This window comes from Periplaneta americana, chromosome 6 (assembly GCF_040183065.1).
Source record: "Periplaneta americana isolate PAMFEO1 chromosome 6, P.americana_PAMFEO1_priV1, whole genome shotgun sequence".
Classification (NCBI taxonomy): Eukaryota; Metazoa; Arthropoda; class Insecta; order Blattodea; family Blattidae; genus Periplaneta; species Periplaneta americana.
This window is the reverse complement of record NC_091122.1, coordinates 172,193,377-172,211,786: the sequence shown is the minus strand read 5'-3', so window position 1 is coordinate 172,211,786 and position 18,410 is coordinate 172,193,377. Positions and strand designations below refer to the sequence as shown.

Sequence of the window (18,410 nt, the reverse complement as noted above, 5' to 3'; positions counted from 1 at the left end):
TCTATGTATTACTTTGTGAAGAGATTTATTAAATCTACATACTTAGACTTCAACAAACAAAATTTGATAACACAATCCAAAGGGAAAAAATGGAACTCTCTGCATCAAAATCCACAGTTAATTCCCGATTTACCACGAAAATCGTCTGTAGCTGTATTTAGATTGGCAACAGGCCATGATTGTTTGGCTAAACACCTGCATAGAATTGGAATATATCAGTCCCCTAACTGCCCATTGTGCAACTCAAACCAAGAAATGGATTCAGAACACCTCAAAATCTGTGCTTCATTGGCTGGTCATGATAATATCTTTGAAAAATATTGGAGTGCAAGAGGTCAAATGACTTTATTGTCAAACGCCTGGCATTAGAAAACAACAACATTTAGTTTATTTCCATCCTTCAGTTGTTTCTGTACTCTCAAACCCCCTCTGTTATGTACTCCACCAATTTCTCGTAACCAAGTAAGTTTAGACCTACCTTGTTCCCGTCTTCCTGGTAGAGACAATTCCACAACTTCTTTTGGTAACCTGCCTCTTCCATGCTCTTGACATGTCCATACCATTTCAGTTTTTTGTTTTAATATAATCCAAAAAGGACTTGGTTACGTTCATTTTTGCTTAATTACTATATTCTTAATTTTGGCTTTCCTAGATATCCTAGCAGACTGTCATCAAAAGTCCATTTCTGTGGAGTTTAATTTTGATACCTTTCTTGATTTTAAATTTCATGTTTCTGCCACGTATGTAATTGTATGTTTCACTATTTCATCGTATTTATTCTGAATTTTATTCAGCTTCCTCCAAGTGAAGGCTGCCTAGAAGAAAAAGCTTACCAAAAAATTGTTGTTTTTTTTTTTTGAGTAAATGGTAGGTACACAATTATAATGAAAAAAACAATGGAGAAGGAAAAGAAAAAGAAATAACACAATTATAAATAATTGAAGACGACTAAACAAAAGATCATTAATTCCAGAAGAAACATAAAATTTCCTAGTACGGTATCTATTTGCTATCAGGTGATCACAGTCGTCTATTTAGCACTAGTTGCAAGACCCAACTTAAGTGAGCAGATCGCCATAGGAAAATATCAATCTATTTACGTGTAGAGATGGTTTCTTAGGATTTTTATAGATCCCTTCACTGCAGACAGAGATACTTCAGTGACAAGAGTTTGTCCTAGACCAAACTGCTTGCAAAAATGCGCGAATCTTTTTGTGATGGTCCCTCTAGTCCCAATCAGTAATCCAATAACATTGATCGATGTTAGATGATATTTTTCCTTATAATATGGTATAGTTATGAAGATTATTTTGGATTTTGCGATCGTATGTCGAAATTGTATAGCTGTGATGTTAAAATACAGGTTCTTTCCATAAAGCTATATTGCTCGTGATTTGAAAAGATTGCCTATTATACTATTTTTTTTTGTCTGTAATCTTGACTAGTTCAGTTGTTTGAGACTGTTCCAGATTTTGAGCAGTGTAACACTGAGAGTGAAATCTTGAAATATTAACATGATTGCAAACCCAAAATTCTCACAACCCAATGCCGCAAAAGCTTGAAATCTCATAATTTAAGCTGTTATTTGCTATGTACGCCATAACATTATCTTCATAAGGAGGTAGTAGATTGTATTTAAAGTCACTTTAAGACGAAGTACATAAATGATTCATAATGTGCTTTTAATTCAAAACAAATTTTAAAAGAGGAAAGTTATAATGTAGTTCTAATTACTCATGAGACTGTCTTAATAGTAATATAAGGTGTAGTGTTTGTATTTACTTGTGAAACCTTTGATATTATTTAAGGCCATGGAGATTCGTGAATGATATTTAATCAAACAACAAAAAGGTGCCATAAAAAGTGAAGACTTATTAGTACTCGTGATTTTCTTAAGAAAAATTTTATGCCATATAATACTCCTTCCTCTGCTTTGTAATTACGAGTTATTTTTAGTGTCAAATATTTTTTATGTAATTTAAGTATCTGGGTTAAAAATTCATTAATGCTGTTATTTTTTGTATATTTTTTATAATGTGCTTCAAGCTTTTTGCTTGTTCTCCTCACTACAGGCACCGATTCTGAAGTTGAAGACTAAGATGTGCAAAAAATTGCTTTTAGCATAGACTGCATAATGAACATACTTGTATAAAATGTAAGGTGCAAGCATTACCTCTGCTTAACATTGTCAGCTTTTAAGGGGACATTCCACTAAAAATTACTCCTTTCTTAATCATTTTTTTCAACCAAATTTTGAGAGCATGTTTACTATGTAAAGGACTAACAAAATCCAAATTTTCAACTCCCAAATGTTTTTGGCTTTTTATTTTTTTGTCAATTTCTTTTTTAAATTCTGTACTTTCAAACGCAAGCTTTAGTAGAATATCTAAATTTTTAAGCTTCCTATTTTTTTTGTTACATTCACAAGACATAGAGAAACATTTCTATGCATTCATTTTATGTAATTTCTCATTTATTCACTTTGAACATTTTTTTTTGAAATGTTGAAAATATCTTTTTTGCTATAATTCATAAAAAAAATACATTGATAAAATAAACTACTTACAAAATAAATACATACAACATGCAGCTATCTCATAAATACTTGCAATAAAAATTTCATCCAGATTGATTAATATTTGGAGTAAAAAAAGTTGGTGTTGAATCAAGAAACCCATTAAAATTCTCCTTCACTACATTCATCCAGAAACTTCAGAGAGCCAACTTTAGAACAAAAAGTTACTAGATTTGATAATCAGAAATATGCAAAGAATTCTTTAATGAAAAAATAATTTTGACAGCTCTTTATTTAAGTGCCACGCCCCCTTACAGCATTAATAAAAAAGATAAACACATTTTTAATCAGAATTGAACTAAATCCATTTGAGGTATGAAAATATACATTTTAAAGAAGAAAATAGCCAATAATTTTTTTTGGAAAATTTTCATTATTTTCAGTGGAGTCTCCCCTTAAATTTGGGTAATATTTTGTTTATTATACACATCAACAAACCGAATACTACAAAATAAAATGCCATTTCTATCCCAAATGTATTTTGATTTTATTCTCATACAAAGTATTGCTATACAATAGTGAAATGACACTATAAGAATTCTGTAGGTAACACAATTACTTCATTACACTGAAACTGCTACAGCAAAAAATAATGTATGGTAATTAAATTAAAGATTAAGACGCAGTTGAAGGACAGTTTATAAAAGAGACAAAGGTTTTGTCGCTAGAAAGCTTTGTGACATTTTCATTCGCTTTCTGGCAGTAAGAAAATTTTTTTCGAGGTATTTAAATTTCTCCTGGCATTCTGAACATTAGCACAAAAAGTTATGGCAAAAATGAAGACTTGTTAATCAACTTCAGTCTTAGATTTGTATGTTTAATGGAATTTTAATCTCTATTCATTAGGTAATAGCTAGAAAAGTAACAAAGAATGTATTAATAATTATAAAAGTGAATGATATACCTGCCATATATTTCAGATAATTGTGTATGTGAAGTTTGTGTGTGAAAATAATGTATATAAATATTTAGTTATTTTTATAGTATTTTCTTTCTTTTATTGATATAAAAAATACTGTAAGCATGTCAGAAATAGAAAATTTCTTTACGTGATTTGTTCAAAGGAGGAAGTTTTATAAAAGTGCAAATATAAAACTTGTACGTAATCTGTAACTGTATTTTATAAAACTTTTTATTTACATGTTGGTTTAAAAATATCCATAATTAAAAATGGATGAAATAATATATCTGAACTTAAATAGACTATGAACTACATGTATCTTACTTCATTCCATTTACTTTTAAATGTTAGAATCAGGTCCAGAATCAAATGCACTTTATCTTTTCCTCAAATTCTTTTTCTTTAATCTTATCTCTGCGACTAACAGATGAGTTTCCCAGCAAATAAAATCGAAGAGGCTTTGAAGCCCATTTAATGCCAACTGAATCAATTCCAATTCGTTGTGATACAACTATGTGATTAGAATTTAGCGATTTTTGTCCTGATTTGTCTTCCTCAATCCACATTCCATCCCACGAACAGAGATCTTGTTCATTTGATGTTGATTTAGTAATATTGAAACTAATACATAATTTAGCTGGGCCATTGCAAAGATCATGCAGTTCTAATTCTTTTGATTTTTCAGGAGTTGTATTCTTTTTTCTTTTCCCTCTTTCCTGCTGCATGTATTCAACTCCTTCCAAAGGATCCACAGCTCGTAAAAGGACTGCTGCACCTGGTCCTGTAAATAAATATATATTTTCTACGTTAACACTATCCCTTTTCTAGTTGAAGTATGTGAAAAGAGAGGAGCCATAAGAAAGTTAAAAAAATGTTCTTCTCCTCTGAAATGTATAGATACAGAAATAAAATTTCGAGCTACTTTTGATCATGTTTACAGCGAAAGGTGCACATTATTACGTTTGCTGTCCATTTAATACTGGAACTGGACCATCGTCAAGAGATCGACACACCACGCAGAATGACAGAGTTTGTCTTGTCTGAGCGACCTGCAAAAAATCATGAGTTTGGTCCCCATAGACGAAAAATTTTTTTGTCTTAACATAAAACTGTTTCGGACAACTGTGACGAATGTTTCAGTTTTTTATGTGGAATAAATTATTTCCTGCATCCCATGGGATTGTAGTTGCTTCACCCCATAAAAAGAACAGTACAAAAAATATATATCAGAAGATCCATTTTGTCTTTCTAGTGAAAAAATAAAAAAAAAAAGTTAATCCTAATAAAGAAAAAAAAAATAAAAAAAAAACCACTGGAGGTTCTAATACTTCGGCCATCATCCATCCGCTTCCACTGGTGAGGCATGGAATCAACAAGGCTGCTCAATCAATGGCAATGCCATGTAGCTACCGCTTTGGAGAACTGGTGTATTGTAAGCGAACTTCTACAATAAGGTAGCTCCAAATTTTATTTCCATATCTGCACAAATCGATTTTTTCATGATTACTTTAACATATTAAGCTGTTACGCAATTTTTTTTTACTATCCAGATGGGCAACAAAAATAGTATCTTTGTTCCTAGCTATAAACCAAAGGTCAAGCATTTTGTATCATTTCTTTATCTTGTTTTCCTGGTTCAGAGAAGTACACCAAAGAGTTTTCTGCATTTAGGCCTCCTTCCAGAATGTGGAGCAGAATAATTTGATTTAATTAAAAAGTTCATAATTATGTTACCAATTAAATAAACGTTCTGCGCAATAAAAAATTAAAGCTCACCCTGACTGGATATATTGAAGCAGTGGTACATGCCGTACGTTACATACACGTACATTGTTCCTGGTTTCATGTACACAGCTCTAATTTTTTCTGTAATCCTTCCATCGTGTGACACAGAGGCTTTGTCATCCCCTCCGGGGTAGCATTCTGTTTCTACAATACGACCTTTTACAATAGTTCCATCATCTAATCTTCTTACAAGAACTGTACCAAGAAGTTTTTTTGCCAGATCTTCACATGGCACATCAAAAAAGCTATATCCAAGTCTCTTCAAACCATACTTTGGAGTTTTATTGCTAGTAGCATATGATGAACGTAATACCTCTTCTGCATTTAATGATTCGGTAAGTTTAATTTTTTTTGGAGTACTAGCAGCCTTCCTTGGTTCACGTTTTCTATCGTTAATTATATTTTCAGTTGAATGCGTTAAAGTAGAAATTCTGGGAGACTTTCTGATTGGTCTGTTCCTGGAAGCTGGCACTTCACTCGAATTGTCATTAGTAATAGTCACTTTATTCATTTTGGATAATATTTGAATATACAATACACGCGGTACACGGCATCAGAGCTGCAATGCACTTTTAATCCTGAGAAGATAAAAAATTTTAATCTCATTGCGCATTAGAGATGGGTAAAAAATAACACAACAGTTATTTTGGAACTGTTCCGGTCTCGGAACTGTTGCAAAAATGAACAGTAGGTCGGAACCTCCTGTTCCGAAATAACAGTGTTCCGACTCCGAGCTGCTCACTTGCCCAGCTGTTGCGGGCTCGCAGTACCGCGTTGCACAAGGTATGTTCCGACTCCCTCGGAACTGTTGCAAAAATGAACAGTAGGTCGGAACCTCCTGTTCCGAAATAACAGTGTTCCGACTCCGAGCTGCTCACTTGCCCAGCTGTTGCGGGCTCGCAGTACCGCGTTGCACAAGGTATGTTCCGACTCCGAGATAACAGTCGGAACGTCGGAGCTTGTTCCGATGAACCAACGACAGCTGCAGTTACACTGTTCTCGTTGTTCTTTATGTTATACTTGGAACTTCGTTAGATGAAGTTGGTACTTGAAACTCTCACGTGGTTGGAGGGGGGCGCATGGAAATTGAAATCCTTGCGGTGGCGTGAACTTTAATATCAACATTTGTAAGACTGGCCAATCATCTGTAATGTTATAGTAAGTATTTAATAATCTGTAATATTCATTCCCGCTTTATGGTTTATTTCACCATTAGTTGACTAATTCTGTTTTATAAACATTCTACAAAGTCATAAAGTACGCATACTATTATTAATTCATTGATCAGCTGATTTTATACAAAGGTTAAAGTCGTAAATGGTAATGAGTGGTTTAGTTACAATGTCTGTATGTCGTTTGTTGAGGTTAAGTCTGACAAGCACAAATTTTTGTGCTATCTTCTCTGTTATCAAAGAACGACAAAAATGTTGTAGCATTATTTGTTGGAAACTACCCATATAAGTACTGATTTGGAGAGCGAGGTTTAATGCGAAGTTTAAATTACACTTTGGTAAAGATGCGATTCCAACATTTTACTAACCCACTGCGGGGTTTCCAGGTTTCAGTACTGCCAATATATATCTTTTTTATTTATGAAATTGTAATATATATTATTATTATTATTATTATTATTATTATTATTATTATTATTATTATTATTATTATAACTGTGCATTAAGAAAAGTAAAAATAAAAATTAATGATTTGTTTTTTTTTTTATTATGTAATAGAGAGAACAGAAATTACATACCATATGTTTTAAATGTTATGTTATTTTTTTTTTTTAGTCGGCTACCATGTCTTTATAACTTTATGTACGAAAACAAAGTGTTGTATTCTGTCCTTATAGTCAACAGCTGTGTAATTACTAACATTAAGCTTTTGAGTTCTGTCCACATGCACAGCAATTTTCCAAAATCGATTCGAATGTGCATTGCAGTGCCATCTATAGATAAGAATGTGAACTATGTCATGCCTATGCGTGCTCCAGTGTGAGCAGCATGGTGAAGAGGGAAGGTACTGTACCGTTCGTTTGAACGACTCAACGACTCCGACTCATCACCACTGGTGACTGTTATTTCGGAACTGTTATTTGGAACATAGTATTTTTTCGGAACCGGAACAGTCGGAACTGTTCCGGGAAAAGAACAACTTCGCCCATCACTATTGCGCATTTCAATATTTCTCTTTTTTACAATCAGGAGAGCAAACAGAGTCGCCAACCGAGTTTGTGAAAAGTTGCTAAATTACTATTATCAATGGAAAACATTTTATTCCTTTAGCTAACGACATTTGAAAACAGTCGTTAAATTATACTTAATACAGCAGTTTTATTAATTTTGTCGCTGAAATATTGTTAAAAGTAATTAATCGATCTTATCATTTGTGACATGTTGCAATTATTGGCGAGAAATTGTCAGCCTGCCATTTCTGGCGCCATGATTGCAAACCATGAGTAGCTGTCGAGAGCAGCAAGTTATTTCTATAAATTGATTTTCAGGTATTTATAATATTCTTAGATATAAATCTGTGACGTACAGTATATCACCTGGGTGTTATTTTTATTTTCGAGTAATTTTTTTGTGGAATGTCATTTTCATTATACACAGTCAATTACATTTACATTTTATCTCTTTTAAGCATTTTTGTGAGGAAAATTAACAGACAGATTATGTCGTTACTTGTGTCTGTGTTTGATATATAGAGCTAAACGACAACAGTACAATATATACTGTCATTTTTCGGGTGTGAACGAAATTTATTGTGTAAGCAATATTTCATGGCCAAAGTTTATACATAATTTCTTCAAGACACTGGCATTACAGATAAGCCCAAGATGCTCGTTTGTGTGACCATATTCATAAAAGAGAAATTCTGAGGAGACGACCTTAAAGAGGGGAAAAACCCAGTCATGGGAGCTCACAATGCGCATACGCTGTAAGTAAATAATTAATATTAGTGCAACATAACCAAGAAGTTGAGTATTCATTGCGGTATTTTAAAGCATAGACAAGTCACCTTCCACTCGGTAATGAGTTTTGGAATAATATTCTGGGGAAATTCCACAGGTAGTAACAGTATATTCCTATTATAAAAAAGAGCAATTAGAATAATAGTAGATGCCAAATCTAGGGAATCTTGTAGGACTATTTAAAAAAAACTACAAATAATGCCCATGGCTTGTCAGTATAGCTTTTCATTAATAATCTTCCTCGTATGTAACCGTGAAAACTTTGTAACTAATTCAACAGTTCATAGCATAAATACACGTCAAAAAATGACTTTCATACTCCATCGGCAAGTCTATCGTGCTATCAAAAAGGAGTGCGTTATAAGGCAGTAAAAATTTTTAATAGCCTCCCTATCGATAGGCTATAAAAAATGAAACTCAAAACATAAAATTATTTAGAGCCAAATTAAAGAAGTACCTAATTTCTCACGCCTTCTATTCTGTAGGTGAATTCATGACATTCAATAACACTTCATGAAATTGATACTAAAACTATGTGTTGTACTAGTAGACTATATTGTAAATCTCGTCTATATATATTTCATCTAGACTGTGACTATAAATTAAGATTTTATAATAGTATTAAGTTTTTTGACTTGTTCCATATTCTAGCTGTAAGCAATGTATGAATGCCATGGACTGTTAATAAATACAATACAATACAATACCGCCATCGTGATGGCCTTCTAGATCATGATGGCAGTGAGACTTACATTAGGTTTAAAATGCCCGACCATGTGACCTAATATAATAATTTATTTTATGACACAGCGAAAATAAACATTAATTATTACTGATTCATTTTCCTGGTAATTCCCTAGAATATGTCGGTTTTGTACTCGACTACGAGATATAAATAATTTAAAAAGCCGTTCTGAAACTCTGAGCATTCTGAGACCAGTTTCGACTTATCCAAGGGAGCTTCAAGTGCCTTAAGTCTTTCTTGACTATCTGAAAGTATAAGAATGTGTCTACGATTGTAGTCTTTCCTAATACTCTCCTGACACTAGCTAAGATAGCAAAAATCTCAGCCTGAAAGACTGTGGCATATTGATCCAAGCTAAAAGAAAGCTCGGTGCCATTTCCGAATAATGCAGCACCAGTTCTTGCTTTGGTTTTGGAACCATCAGTGTACCAGACTGGACCCTTATTGTTCTCAGGTTTAACATGACTCTCCTATTCACTGCACTCTGGTTCCAAGATGTCAATTCTCATGTTGAGAAATTAAAATTCATTCATGAAATCTGTGCCTAACTACAGGATCATCAAATCATAGTTCTTGCACCATGCAAATTTATATGCTTTTAACCTAGACAACTTTGTAGCAGTTCTCACAGAACTGTAAGATAAATCAGCTTTCTGCCAAAAAAGAAAAGGAATTTTCCTAGTGATGTCCAAATATTCCTCAGTGAGGACAGTACAGTATGCCTTCTGCGTTTCTTCTCTATAGTACTTCCTGTTACCCAGAATTTATTTACGAAGTCATGCATAAATGGGTGATTTGGCAAGTTAATACAGTCAAATGTCGTTTTAAATTATTTCTGGGGATATTTAAATTATTTTCGTTGAACTGAAATTTTGTTAAATTGGTCAATTAATTAACAATTTTAGTTTGAAAGAATGATTTTCACATATTTTTTAATTTAATATGGTATCTACTTAAAAGAGTTGAATATTATATTTTGGGGATGCATATGGAAGACCAGAATAAAATTCTAAATGAGTTGTAAAAACAAGAGCAATCAGTTATTTTAAATTTAAGAAATGTTAAAAGGCATGCAATAACACAATAATACAGACTACATTGTCATTCTGTCACTACACTTGATATCTTTTACACAAATGTCATAACTCTTTCCTCTTTGCAGGTCTCCGCCAACTTTTCCACACACAGTGCGATGAATAATCTCTCAATAGATGTCCATCTGTTGCTGCCATTGAAGTTGGTTACGTTAAATGTTGGTGTGAAAGATCTAGCTTCAGCACATGTAAATGATCCATCGACTTCAACTTCCTTCTCATGCATTTTCCTTCTTTTCTCATCACGTGAGACATCAGTATGCAGGTGGAAACCATTAGATGGTTGGGGATGAACAAACCACTCATTGAATTAGGAAACATTACTGTACTATTTGTGAAGTAGAGTAACGAAACTACACAAAACAAATTCGTTGATTCAGTCCTATATTCATGAAGAGGAAGATTTTATTCTCGTTGTACTGAGATTTTCGTAACATTGACATACTGATATTCGTACAATTGAACTAATTTAACATAGATCCTTATGGAGGTAAGGAAGGGGAATACAATTTTTTTTTCGTTGAAATGAAGTATTCGTTAAAGTAACGTTTGTTAAAACATCTGATTTTAAGTTATCTGGGAATTTTTCCTGATATCGTCTTTGAACTTCACTTGCTGGGTATTATGTCATTTTAAGCCAAAATTATATTTGCGTCTTGGGTTCCACTCATGATTCCCATGAGCTGTGACCTTTTCCAGCACTGCTAATGCCGGGTGCACACAGAATCAGATGTGGCGCGGCGCGGCACGACACGACATTTTGTCTTATTGTACTTGTCTCCCATTGATTTCTTATTATGTGGTGCACACAAAATCAGATGCGGCGAGATGGTCGCGAGCAAACACAAGGAGACAACATCGAATGACTGCTAAAAGTTCGTCGCGAGGAGACTATCTGATAGCTGCAGTGTACTGCGCATGCGTTAGTAATGGCTATGATTGCACGCTTTTACTATAGTCGCGACGCTGTTATTCCCGGCGTGACTTCTCCTCTTTGCTTACGTCTTAGGAAGTCAAGGCTCTATAAAGTCTAGGTAGGCAGTATTGTGCGCTATTTTTGTTCTTTCGTTGCCGAGCTACCAGACAAGGGATCTATTTGCCACACCGTTACATATTATCATGTCATAGCTCCGAAGTCTCAAAGCTCCTAACCATTACTGGTAACTCGACTAGGGACTGGAATGCTTTACCTGCAGACTTACTAAAGGCTTTACCAACAACCAAAAATGTATTTAAAAATAGGCTTAAGGACCTTACTAATAGACGGTAATTATACACAGTACTTAAAGGGTGTAAATGATATGTTGTTATTGAAGTGTTGTATCAGTGAAGAATTATGTTGTGTCAGTGAAGTGTGTCGTATCAGTGAAGAAGTATGTCGTGTCAGTGAAGTGTGCTGTGTAAGTGAAACGTGTTCCTGTCAGTGAAGCTTTATAGTTTATAGTGACAGTGCAAAGTATTTGAACAGTGAAATGTTTTTGAAGTGTTAGTGAAATCAGGATAGAATCAGTGAAATGTGTCGTAGTTTCAGTGCAGTGAGTGAGTTGACAGCGAAATGAGTGTAATGTTGAAAGGTACTTGTGCAGATATGAACATATACTCGTGGGTTTTAGTTCGATCTTAGTTTTAAGATAGAAATTAGAATATTTCAAATGTTATTTTAAGTGATTGTTTCATTTAATTTAGTATATTCCCTGTTGTTGTTGTTATTATTATTATTATTATTATTATTATTATTATTATTAGTATTAATTATTAGTATTATCATTAATTGTATTTTTAATTAATAAGTTTATTATTGTCATTATTGAGTGTAATTAGTTACCACTGCCACCGGGTATATACCTATTGCAGTGTGAATAAATACATACATACATACATACATGATAATAAATCAAACGCACTGTAATTCAGCAAATAACGTCCTCGTGTCCTTTCTGCGAATGCTAACGAAAGAGCCAAAATGGTGGGCGATTATATTAAGTATTCATCGAGCCTTAGGAAATGCTTAACATCTTCATCAGCAAATCACAAGACGCACACATTTAAATGTAGCCGACCTGCAACGTGACTGGCTGCCAGAAATTAGAGTGACGGGACTATATCTACGAATATTATGTCGTGTAGTGCAAATTATTCATAATGGAGCTCGATGCGGATAAATTAGTTGTTTTAGTACAGGAAATATACGTTCTGTAAAATCTTTGAAACAATAATGGGGTTTCTAAAAATATGTGATAAATTGCAAATGAGATGAAAGCACCAGGTGAATAATAATATTGATAATAATAATTTGTAGTAGGTCTACTTCTCTGCTCTATACTATCACTCATTATTGATTTAATATATTATTTTTCTTTATTGTGAGTCGTGAAGTAGCCATAAACATAGAAAATGACATTTGTGCACTAAATTAGTAGTATTTAATTTTAGGACACTTTCAATCTTATAGATTTTTAGGCGTATTAGGCATCCTTAGGAAATAATAACCAAATAAGTTACAATAGAATTTCTCATATAGACAGTCCTCTTTCTTTGACGCCATTTTCTAGCCTAGGCCAGTTTTCCAAATCCACACAGCCAGCAAAGCAGTTGTCGCGAGCAGATCGTGTTAAGCTGTTGCGAGGCGTTGTAAAGCAAAACATCGCATCTCGCCTCGCCGCGTCACGTCTGATTCTGTGTGCACCCGGCCTAATGGATCGGCAATGGATTCTATGCCAGCAATGTTGCTGCTTGCCTGTAATACTCATTGAATTCTGAGAGGTATTTGGTGGACCCACTAGCCATGGGGCAGATTTTCTCCAAGTATTCAATATTCTCTGCTACTGTGAACATGAAACAAAAAATTGTGGAAAAATCAAGATGCACTGTCAGCTTGTCTTTGCTTTGTACTGTTGTGTTTAGATAGTTTGGCTGGTCATAACATTATGTGTAGTAAACCAGGCAAGTTCATTTTATACTAATAAGGGAAAAAAAGGGGTGTATGGGTTAGTCGCTGTGCAGTTCCTGTAGAGTTCATCTTTTCCTTGTGCAAATTGTAGTATACTAACTATTGCAAAAACATTAATATTGTAATGGAACCAATGAAGATATTATACCCGTACTTTATTTTATTGTGAATGGAAGAGTGGAAAGGGAGGACTGCGTTAAGTATGAGTGTTTGTATAGCAGTGAGTGGAAAAACTGTGATTGTCCATGGAGTGCAGGTACATGACCAATGTTTTTCAACATATCTATAACTTAAAAGTCAGCATGCATAAATTTCTCCTCCTTTCCCTCTGAATATGCTGAGAAACTAAGTCATTTCACATCACCTCTACTCAAATGTTGGCATATAACACCGACCAAATGATCTAAATACAACAGTATACAGTATGTATATTAATTTTTTTTATCATCTTTTATTCTTTTGAATATCTAGAAAAATAACTAACAGAGAATGTGTTGATAATATTTGTAAAAATGATTGACAATACTGGCTTCATATGTGAAATTTCTTTGTGAGAATAAAAAAAAAAAAATATTTTGTTTCCACGATCGTGTTTTTTGTTGTACTTAACTACTATTGTTGACAGGTGTTGTAAGTTGGATTTAAAACACGTGGACTGATAGCTAGAGAAACATTACTGTTACAACTCATAACAACACCAGTATATATTACATCCAGTTTTCCGTAACTCTTCAATATTTATGTCCACAGATACGAGAATCTTCACTTTCAATTATCTCAGCTGCTATGATATATTGGATGTATTATAACACCAACATTTACTAATCTTTTTAATCTTGAATGTAAATTAGTTACTTATTTACTTTTAAGGAACCCGGAGGTTCATTGCCACCCTCACATAAGCCCGCCATCGGTCCCTATCCTGAGCAAGATTATCCAGTCTCTACCATCATACCCCACCTCCCTCAAATCCATTTTAATATTATCTTCCCACCTATGTCTCGGCCTCCCTAAAGGTCTTTTTCCCTCCGGCCTCCCAACTAACACTCTATATGCATTTCCGGATTCGCCCATACGTGCTACATGTCCTGCCCATCTCAAACGTCTGGATTTTATGTTCCTAATTATGTCAGGTGAAGAATACAATGCGTGCAGTTCTGTGTTGTGTAACTTTCTCCATTCTCCTGTAACTTCATCCCTCTTAGCCCCAAATATTTTCCTAAGCACCTTATTCTCAAACACCCTTAATCTCTGTGCCTCTCTCAAAGTGAGAGTCCAAGTTTCACAACCATACAGAACAACTGGTAATATAACTGTTTTATAAATTCTAACTTTCATGTAAATTAGTTACATTGACTAAAAATGGGGCATCATCAACAAACTCATTCTTGGAGTTACTTAGTTACCTATTGGCCTGTAATGAGATAACATGTAAAACTCGAACAATAAAAAAAATGTATTCAATCTTTATGATATCTTTTGCATTGAAAATACAAGGTGGAAACGAAATAATCCTACAGATTGGAAGGGACGATAGGGTACACTTAAATGAATAGAAAACCTATATTACGTTTTATGATTAAATACACGGTTAATTGGAAAATTGAGTTGGAAGTTTCAGCAGTATGGCAACATTGCCGTTAACACAGTCCTCTTTCATCTCGTAATACAAATGTAAGAGGTCAACGAACTCAGATCTGTCTCCCTATGTGAACTACATCCCTCTCTGACTATAGGCTCCGTGCGTATAGCACTTTGCTGCTACAGGCGGACACTACGAGAACTACTTGTAGGCTTGTCTTCAACAGCTGTGTGTGATCTGTGTTGACAGCCGACTGCTGGAAGATTCGAGTAGGAGTGATTTTATACGCATTTATTTAATCTTTCATAAAGTGTTGCCTTATATTGCTATTTTAAAAATGTCAAAGCGGTCCAGCAAAATTATGTGCTGTGTTTTTAGCTGTAATAATAGATATTGTAATACAGAGCAAAATGTGAAGTTTTATAGTTTTCCATCACGACCCCACGAAATGGATTTGAAAAGACGGTGGATAATAGCAGTAAATCGGAAAGAGTGAGTTTAAATTAAGTATTTGGGATTTAAGTATTTTAATTAATACCTAATTAAGTTTTTACAGAACTTATCGTAATCGAGGATTTTACAATAAACCTACAGTAACTATTGCATGCAAATAATCACGTTAATGTTATACTTACAAAATAAGCAGCTGTAGGCCATATTTGTAAACACATCATAATAGTAGGGCGCATTATATTCAGTAATTGTAGCAAAGTCTTTATGATAGCCTGTATTATATAATTACAGAAATAGGCCTATATGAGAAATACGGAAAAATAGTATCATTACATACATACTTTACAATTACAGAATCATATTATGAATATAGAAGGAATTACAAATACAGAAAAATAATATAAATAAAAGTACATTACAATATTGTAATAGTCCTAAAGATATATCATTACGAAGACATATAACAAAAAATAATTTATACTCATTACAACAGAAATTACAAAACATTTAATAGAAACCAAAGCTACATTTTATGAAATCTATTTGAAGTGATTTTCTAAATATCATCTGCCTTTATAGTTTTGTCAAACATTAAACAATATGTTTACATTAATATGTCACATTTACACGAATTATTTTTATAGGGCAGACGGCACTTTATGGACACCTTCCAAATCATCTAGAATCTGTAGCGAACATTTCATAGGAGGGTGTAAATCTCAAAATCCTGCTAGTCCAGCATATGTTCCAAGCATCTTTCCTGAATGTTACAAAAGGGAGTCAACAGGAACAGACTCTCTCAACAGATTTAAAAGACTGAAGAAAAGAACTGAAATAATTTCACAGCCGGATACATCAGACCCTTTGGAAGATAGTGCGTCTATCCTAGTGACCACCAAAACTGATGCCCAAACTCAGACAGATAGAAATTATGACAAAGAAAGCAAGTTTGAATTCAGTTGTGTGGTGGATGGAAACAATGTCAGCACACAAGCATGCATATCAGCCTTCCACGCATTGTATGCCAAACCTAAGTGTTCCAGTAAACTGTCTGGGTCTGACTCCCCATATGAAAAAAAGAGGATTTTTAGGTTATAGTTCAATTTCTGATGAATCACAATTAAATGTCCTGGCTGGTGTTAACACAGAAATTTTTAATTTATTTTTGAACTTACTGTCAGACAGTACCCAGCGTAAAATTAGTAAAGAAAATAAACTTTTAATATTCTTAATGAAAATGAAGTTAGCCTTGCCATTTGCTGCCCTTGCTGTAATTTTCAATGTTCACCGTAGTACTATTTCTAGAATATTCCAATCTGTTTTACCTACACTTGCACAAGCAACTAAATACTTTGTTTTCTGGCCTAGCAAAGATACTGTTAATGCAACATTGCCTACTGTGTTTAAAGATAATTATCCAAATTGTAGAGCTATTATTGACTGCACTGAAATTAAAACAGAACAACCTCCTGAAATCAGTCAGCGTGTATATATGTACTCTAACTATAAGTCTGCATATACTGCAAAAGTTCTTATTGGAATTGCGCCTTGTGGTATGGTAACATTTATTTCCAAATGTTATGGAGGTAGAGCCAGTGACAGTTTTATCACAAATGACTGTGGAATTTTGAAACTGATAGAACCAGGAGATCAAATTATGGCAGATAAAGGTTTTCCCGGAATAAAAACTGTATTGGAGGAGAGCAATGCAATTTTGGTAATGCCACCCTTTATGAATGAAGGTCACTTAACACCTGATCAAGTTGATGATACTTATAATATTGCTAGTGTGCGGATCCACGTTGAACGCTGCATTCAAAGAGTGAAAGTGTATAATATACTTCAAAAATGTTCAAGTCAACTATTACATTGTATTGATGACATTGTGCACATGTGTTGTGTTATGACTAATGTACAGCCTCCATTGATTTCTGAAGATCATTGTTAGAACGGTATGCCAGTTCTTTTAAATAGTGTGTGAAGTAAAACTGTTGCAACTTTTCAATACAGCCCTTCAGGAACATATCATTTCTTTGAATTTCTATGAGAATGGAAATATGATTCTCTGTATAAATGAAAAAATCACAGAAATCAACGCCACAACAGTACATCAGCAGTTGACACTGAGTGAAATATGTATGACTTTGTTTTAGTTCCAAATTTCCTCGTGAATTTTTTATAATATAGGATACATTAATGTCCCCAATCTCACCGACAATGGGTTTTTCCTTACATGAAATAGGACATTTAATTTCTAATACTCTTTCTGGCTTACCATTCATCATTACTATCCCATCAGGACTAGCACACAACCAAGGTTGGGTTAAGTGAATGATAAGACCACAACCAGCAACTGTTCTGTCATATGAATTTGTGTATTTGTCAAGTGCAGTTTTTTCTAATTTACTTCCAAAAGTTACATTCCTAAGACCCCTACCATGAAGCAATTTTGGGTTCATGAGGGTATTTACCAGCTTCTCATGATCTTTTTTTCTAGTTTTAATTGAATGTGCCCTACTCGCAGAAATCCTTATTTTTCTTTCTTTAAACCATAAGTCTGATTTTGATTGATGCAAGGTTTTTACACAAATTTCAGTTGCTCTGGTCTTATCAATTAGGACATGATTATCATAAAAATCATTTTCTAATGCAGAAATGTTGCTACTACATTCATTAATTATTATAGGCCTAGTTTCTTGTTTCATTAATAATGTTGTGATTAGCCCTTTACATGCATTATTCTCAACAATAGCTGTGATATCTGTTATTAAATGTCCCAGCAGTTCATTGACAACTTTAAGTGATTCTGATTTTTTCTCTTCGTTTAAAATTTTTGTCAGTATACATGGGGTTTTCAGTGCAGGAATTTCAATTGCTTCAACTTAAAGCCTCTGCTTTTTTTTGGGAAAAAGTTCTTCTAATCTCTTCCCCTTGCTATATTTCTCTTTCCCCGCATTTGAGATATGGGGTCGAGACCATTCGCAGGGCTGATCAGTTCGCGAAGTGATGCGTTCGGAGTTAACTGCATAAACAACAGCGGAAATGTGTTTACACTTTCCTGACGATCCAGCAGGACATTCGCAGGAACTATTAGTCGCTTCTCTAGCAGCATTAACCTATGATAACATGAGGTCGTCTTTTTAAGTCAGCATCGTTTAATGTATAAATTAACATCAATCACAAATAGTAATAATACATAAATAACTACGTTACCTCTATGGTGACATGATAAGGTTTCAGGCTAACTGATGTCTGTCTTATTACATTTGCAGTTATTACACTCTTGCAAATTCCAGCGAAATATTTTTCTTGTAAATTTAATACATGACCACTTTCTGCAAGTAAACGACCTTT

The 18,410-nt window shown here is 34.0% G+C and overlaps 1 protein-coding gene and 1 long non-coding RNA gene across 2 annotated transcripts; one reads left to right on the top strand and one right to left on the bottom strand.

Moving 5' to 3' along the window:
* Window positions 1-3,020: 3,020 nt before the first annotated feature.
* Window positions 3,021-6,208, bottom strand: LOC138702044 (uncharacterized). Its single transcript, XM_069829560.1, has 2 exons — window positions 5,253-6,208; window positions 3,021-4,257 (listed from the first exon to the last, which is right to left on the bottom strand). The coding sequence occupies exons 1-2, from the start codon at window positions 5,770-5,772 to the stop codon at window positions 3,842-3,844; spliced, it is 936 nt and encodes a 311-aa protein (XP_069685661.1). The 5' UTR covers window positions 5,773-6,208; the 3' UTR covers window positions 3,021-3,841.
* A 1,331-nt stretch (window positions 6,209-7,539) lies between these two features.
* Window positions 7,540-14,489, top strand: LOC138702042 (uncharacterized). Its single transcript, XR_011332776.1, has 3 exons — window positions 7,540-7,761; window positions 8,087-8,198; window positions 10,140-14,489. It is a non-coding gene; the product is annotated as an uncharacterized lncRNA (long non-coding RNA).
* The last annotated feature ends 3,921 nt before the right edge of the window (window positions 14,490-18,410 follow it).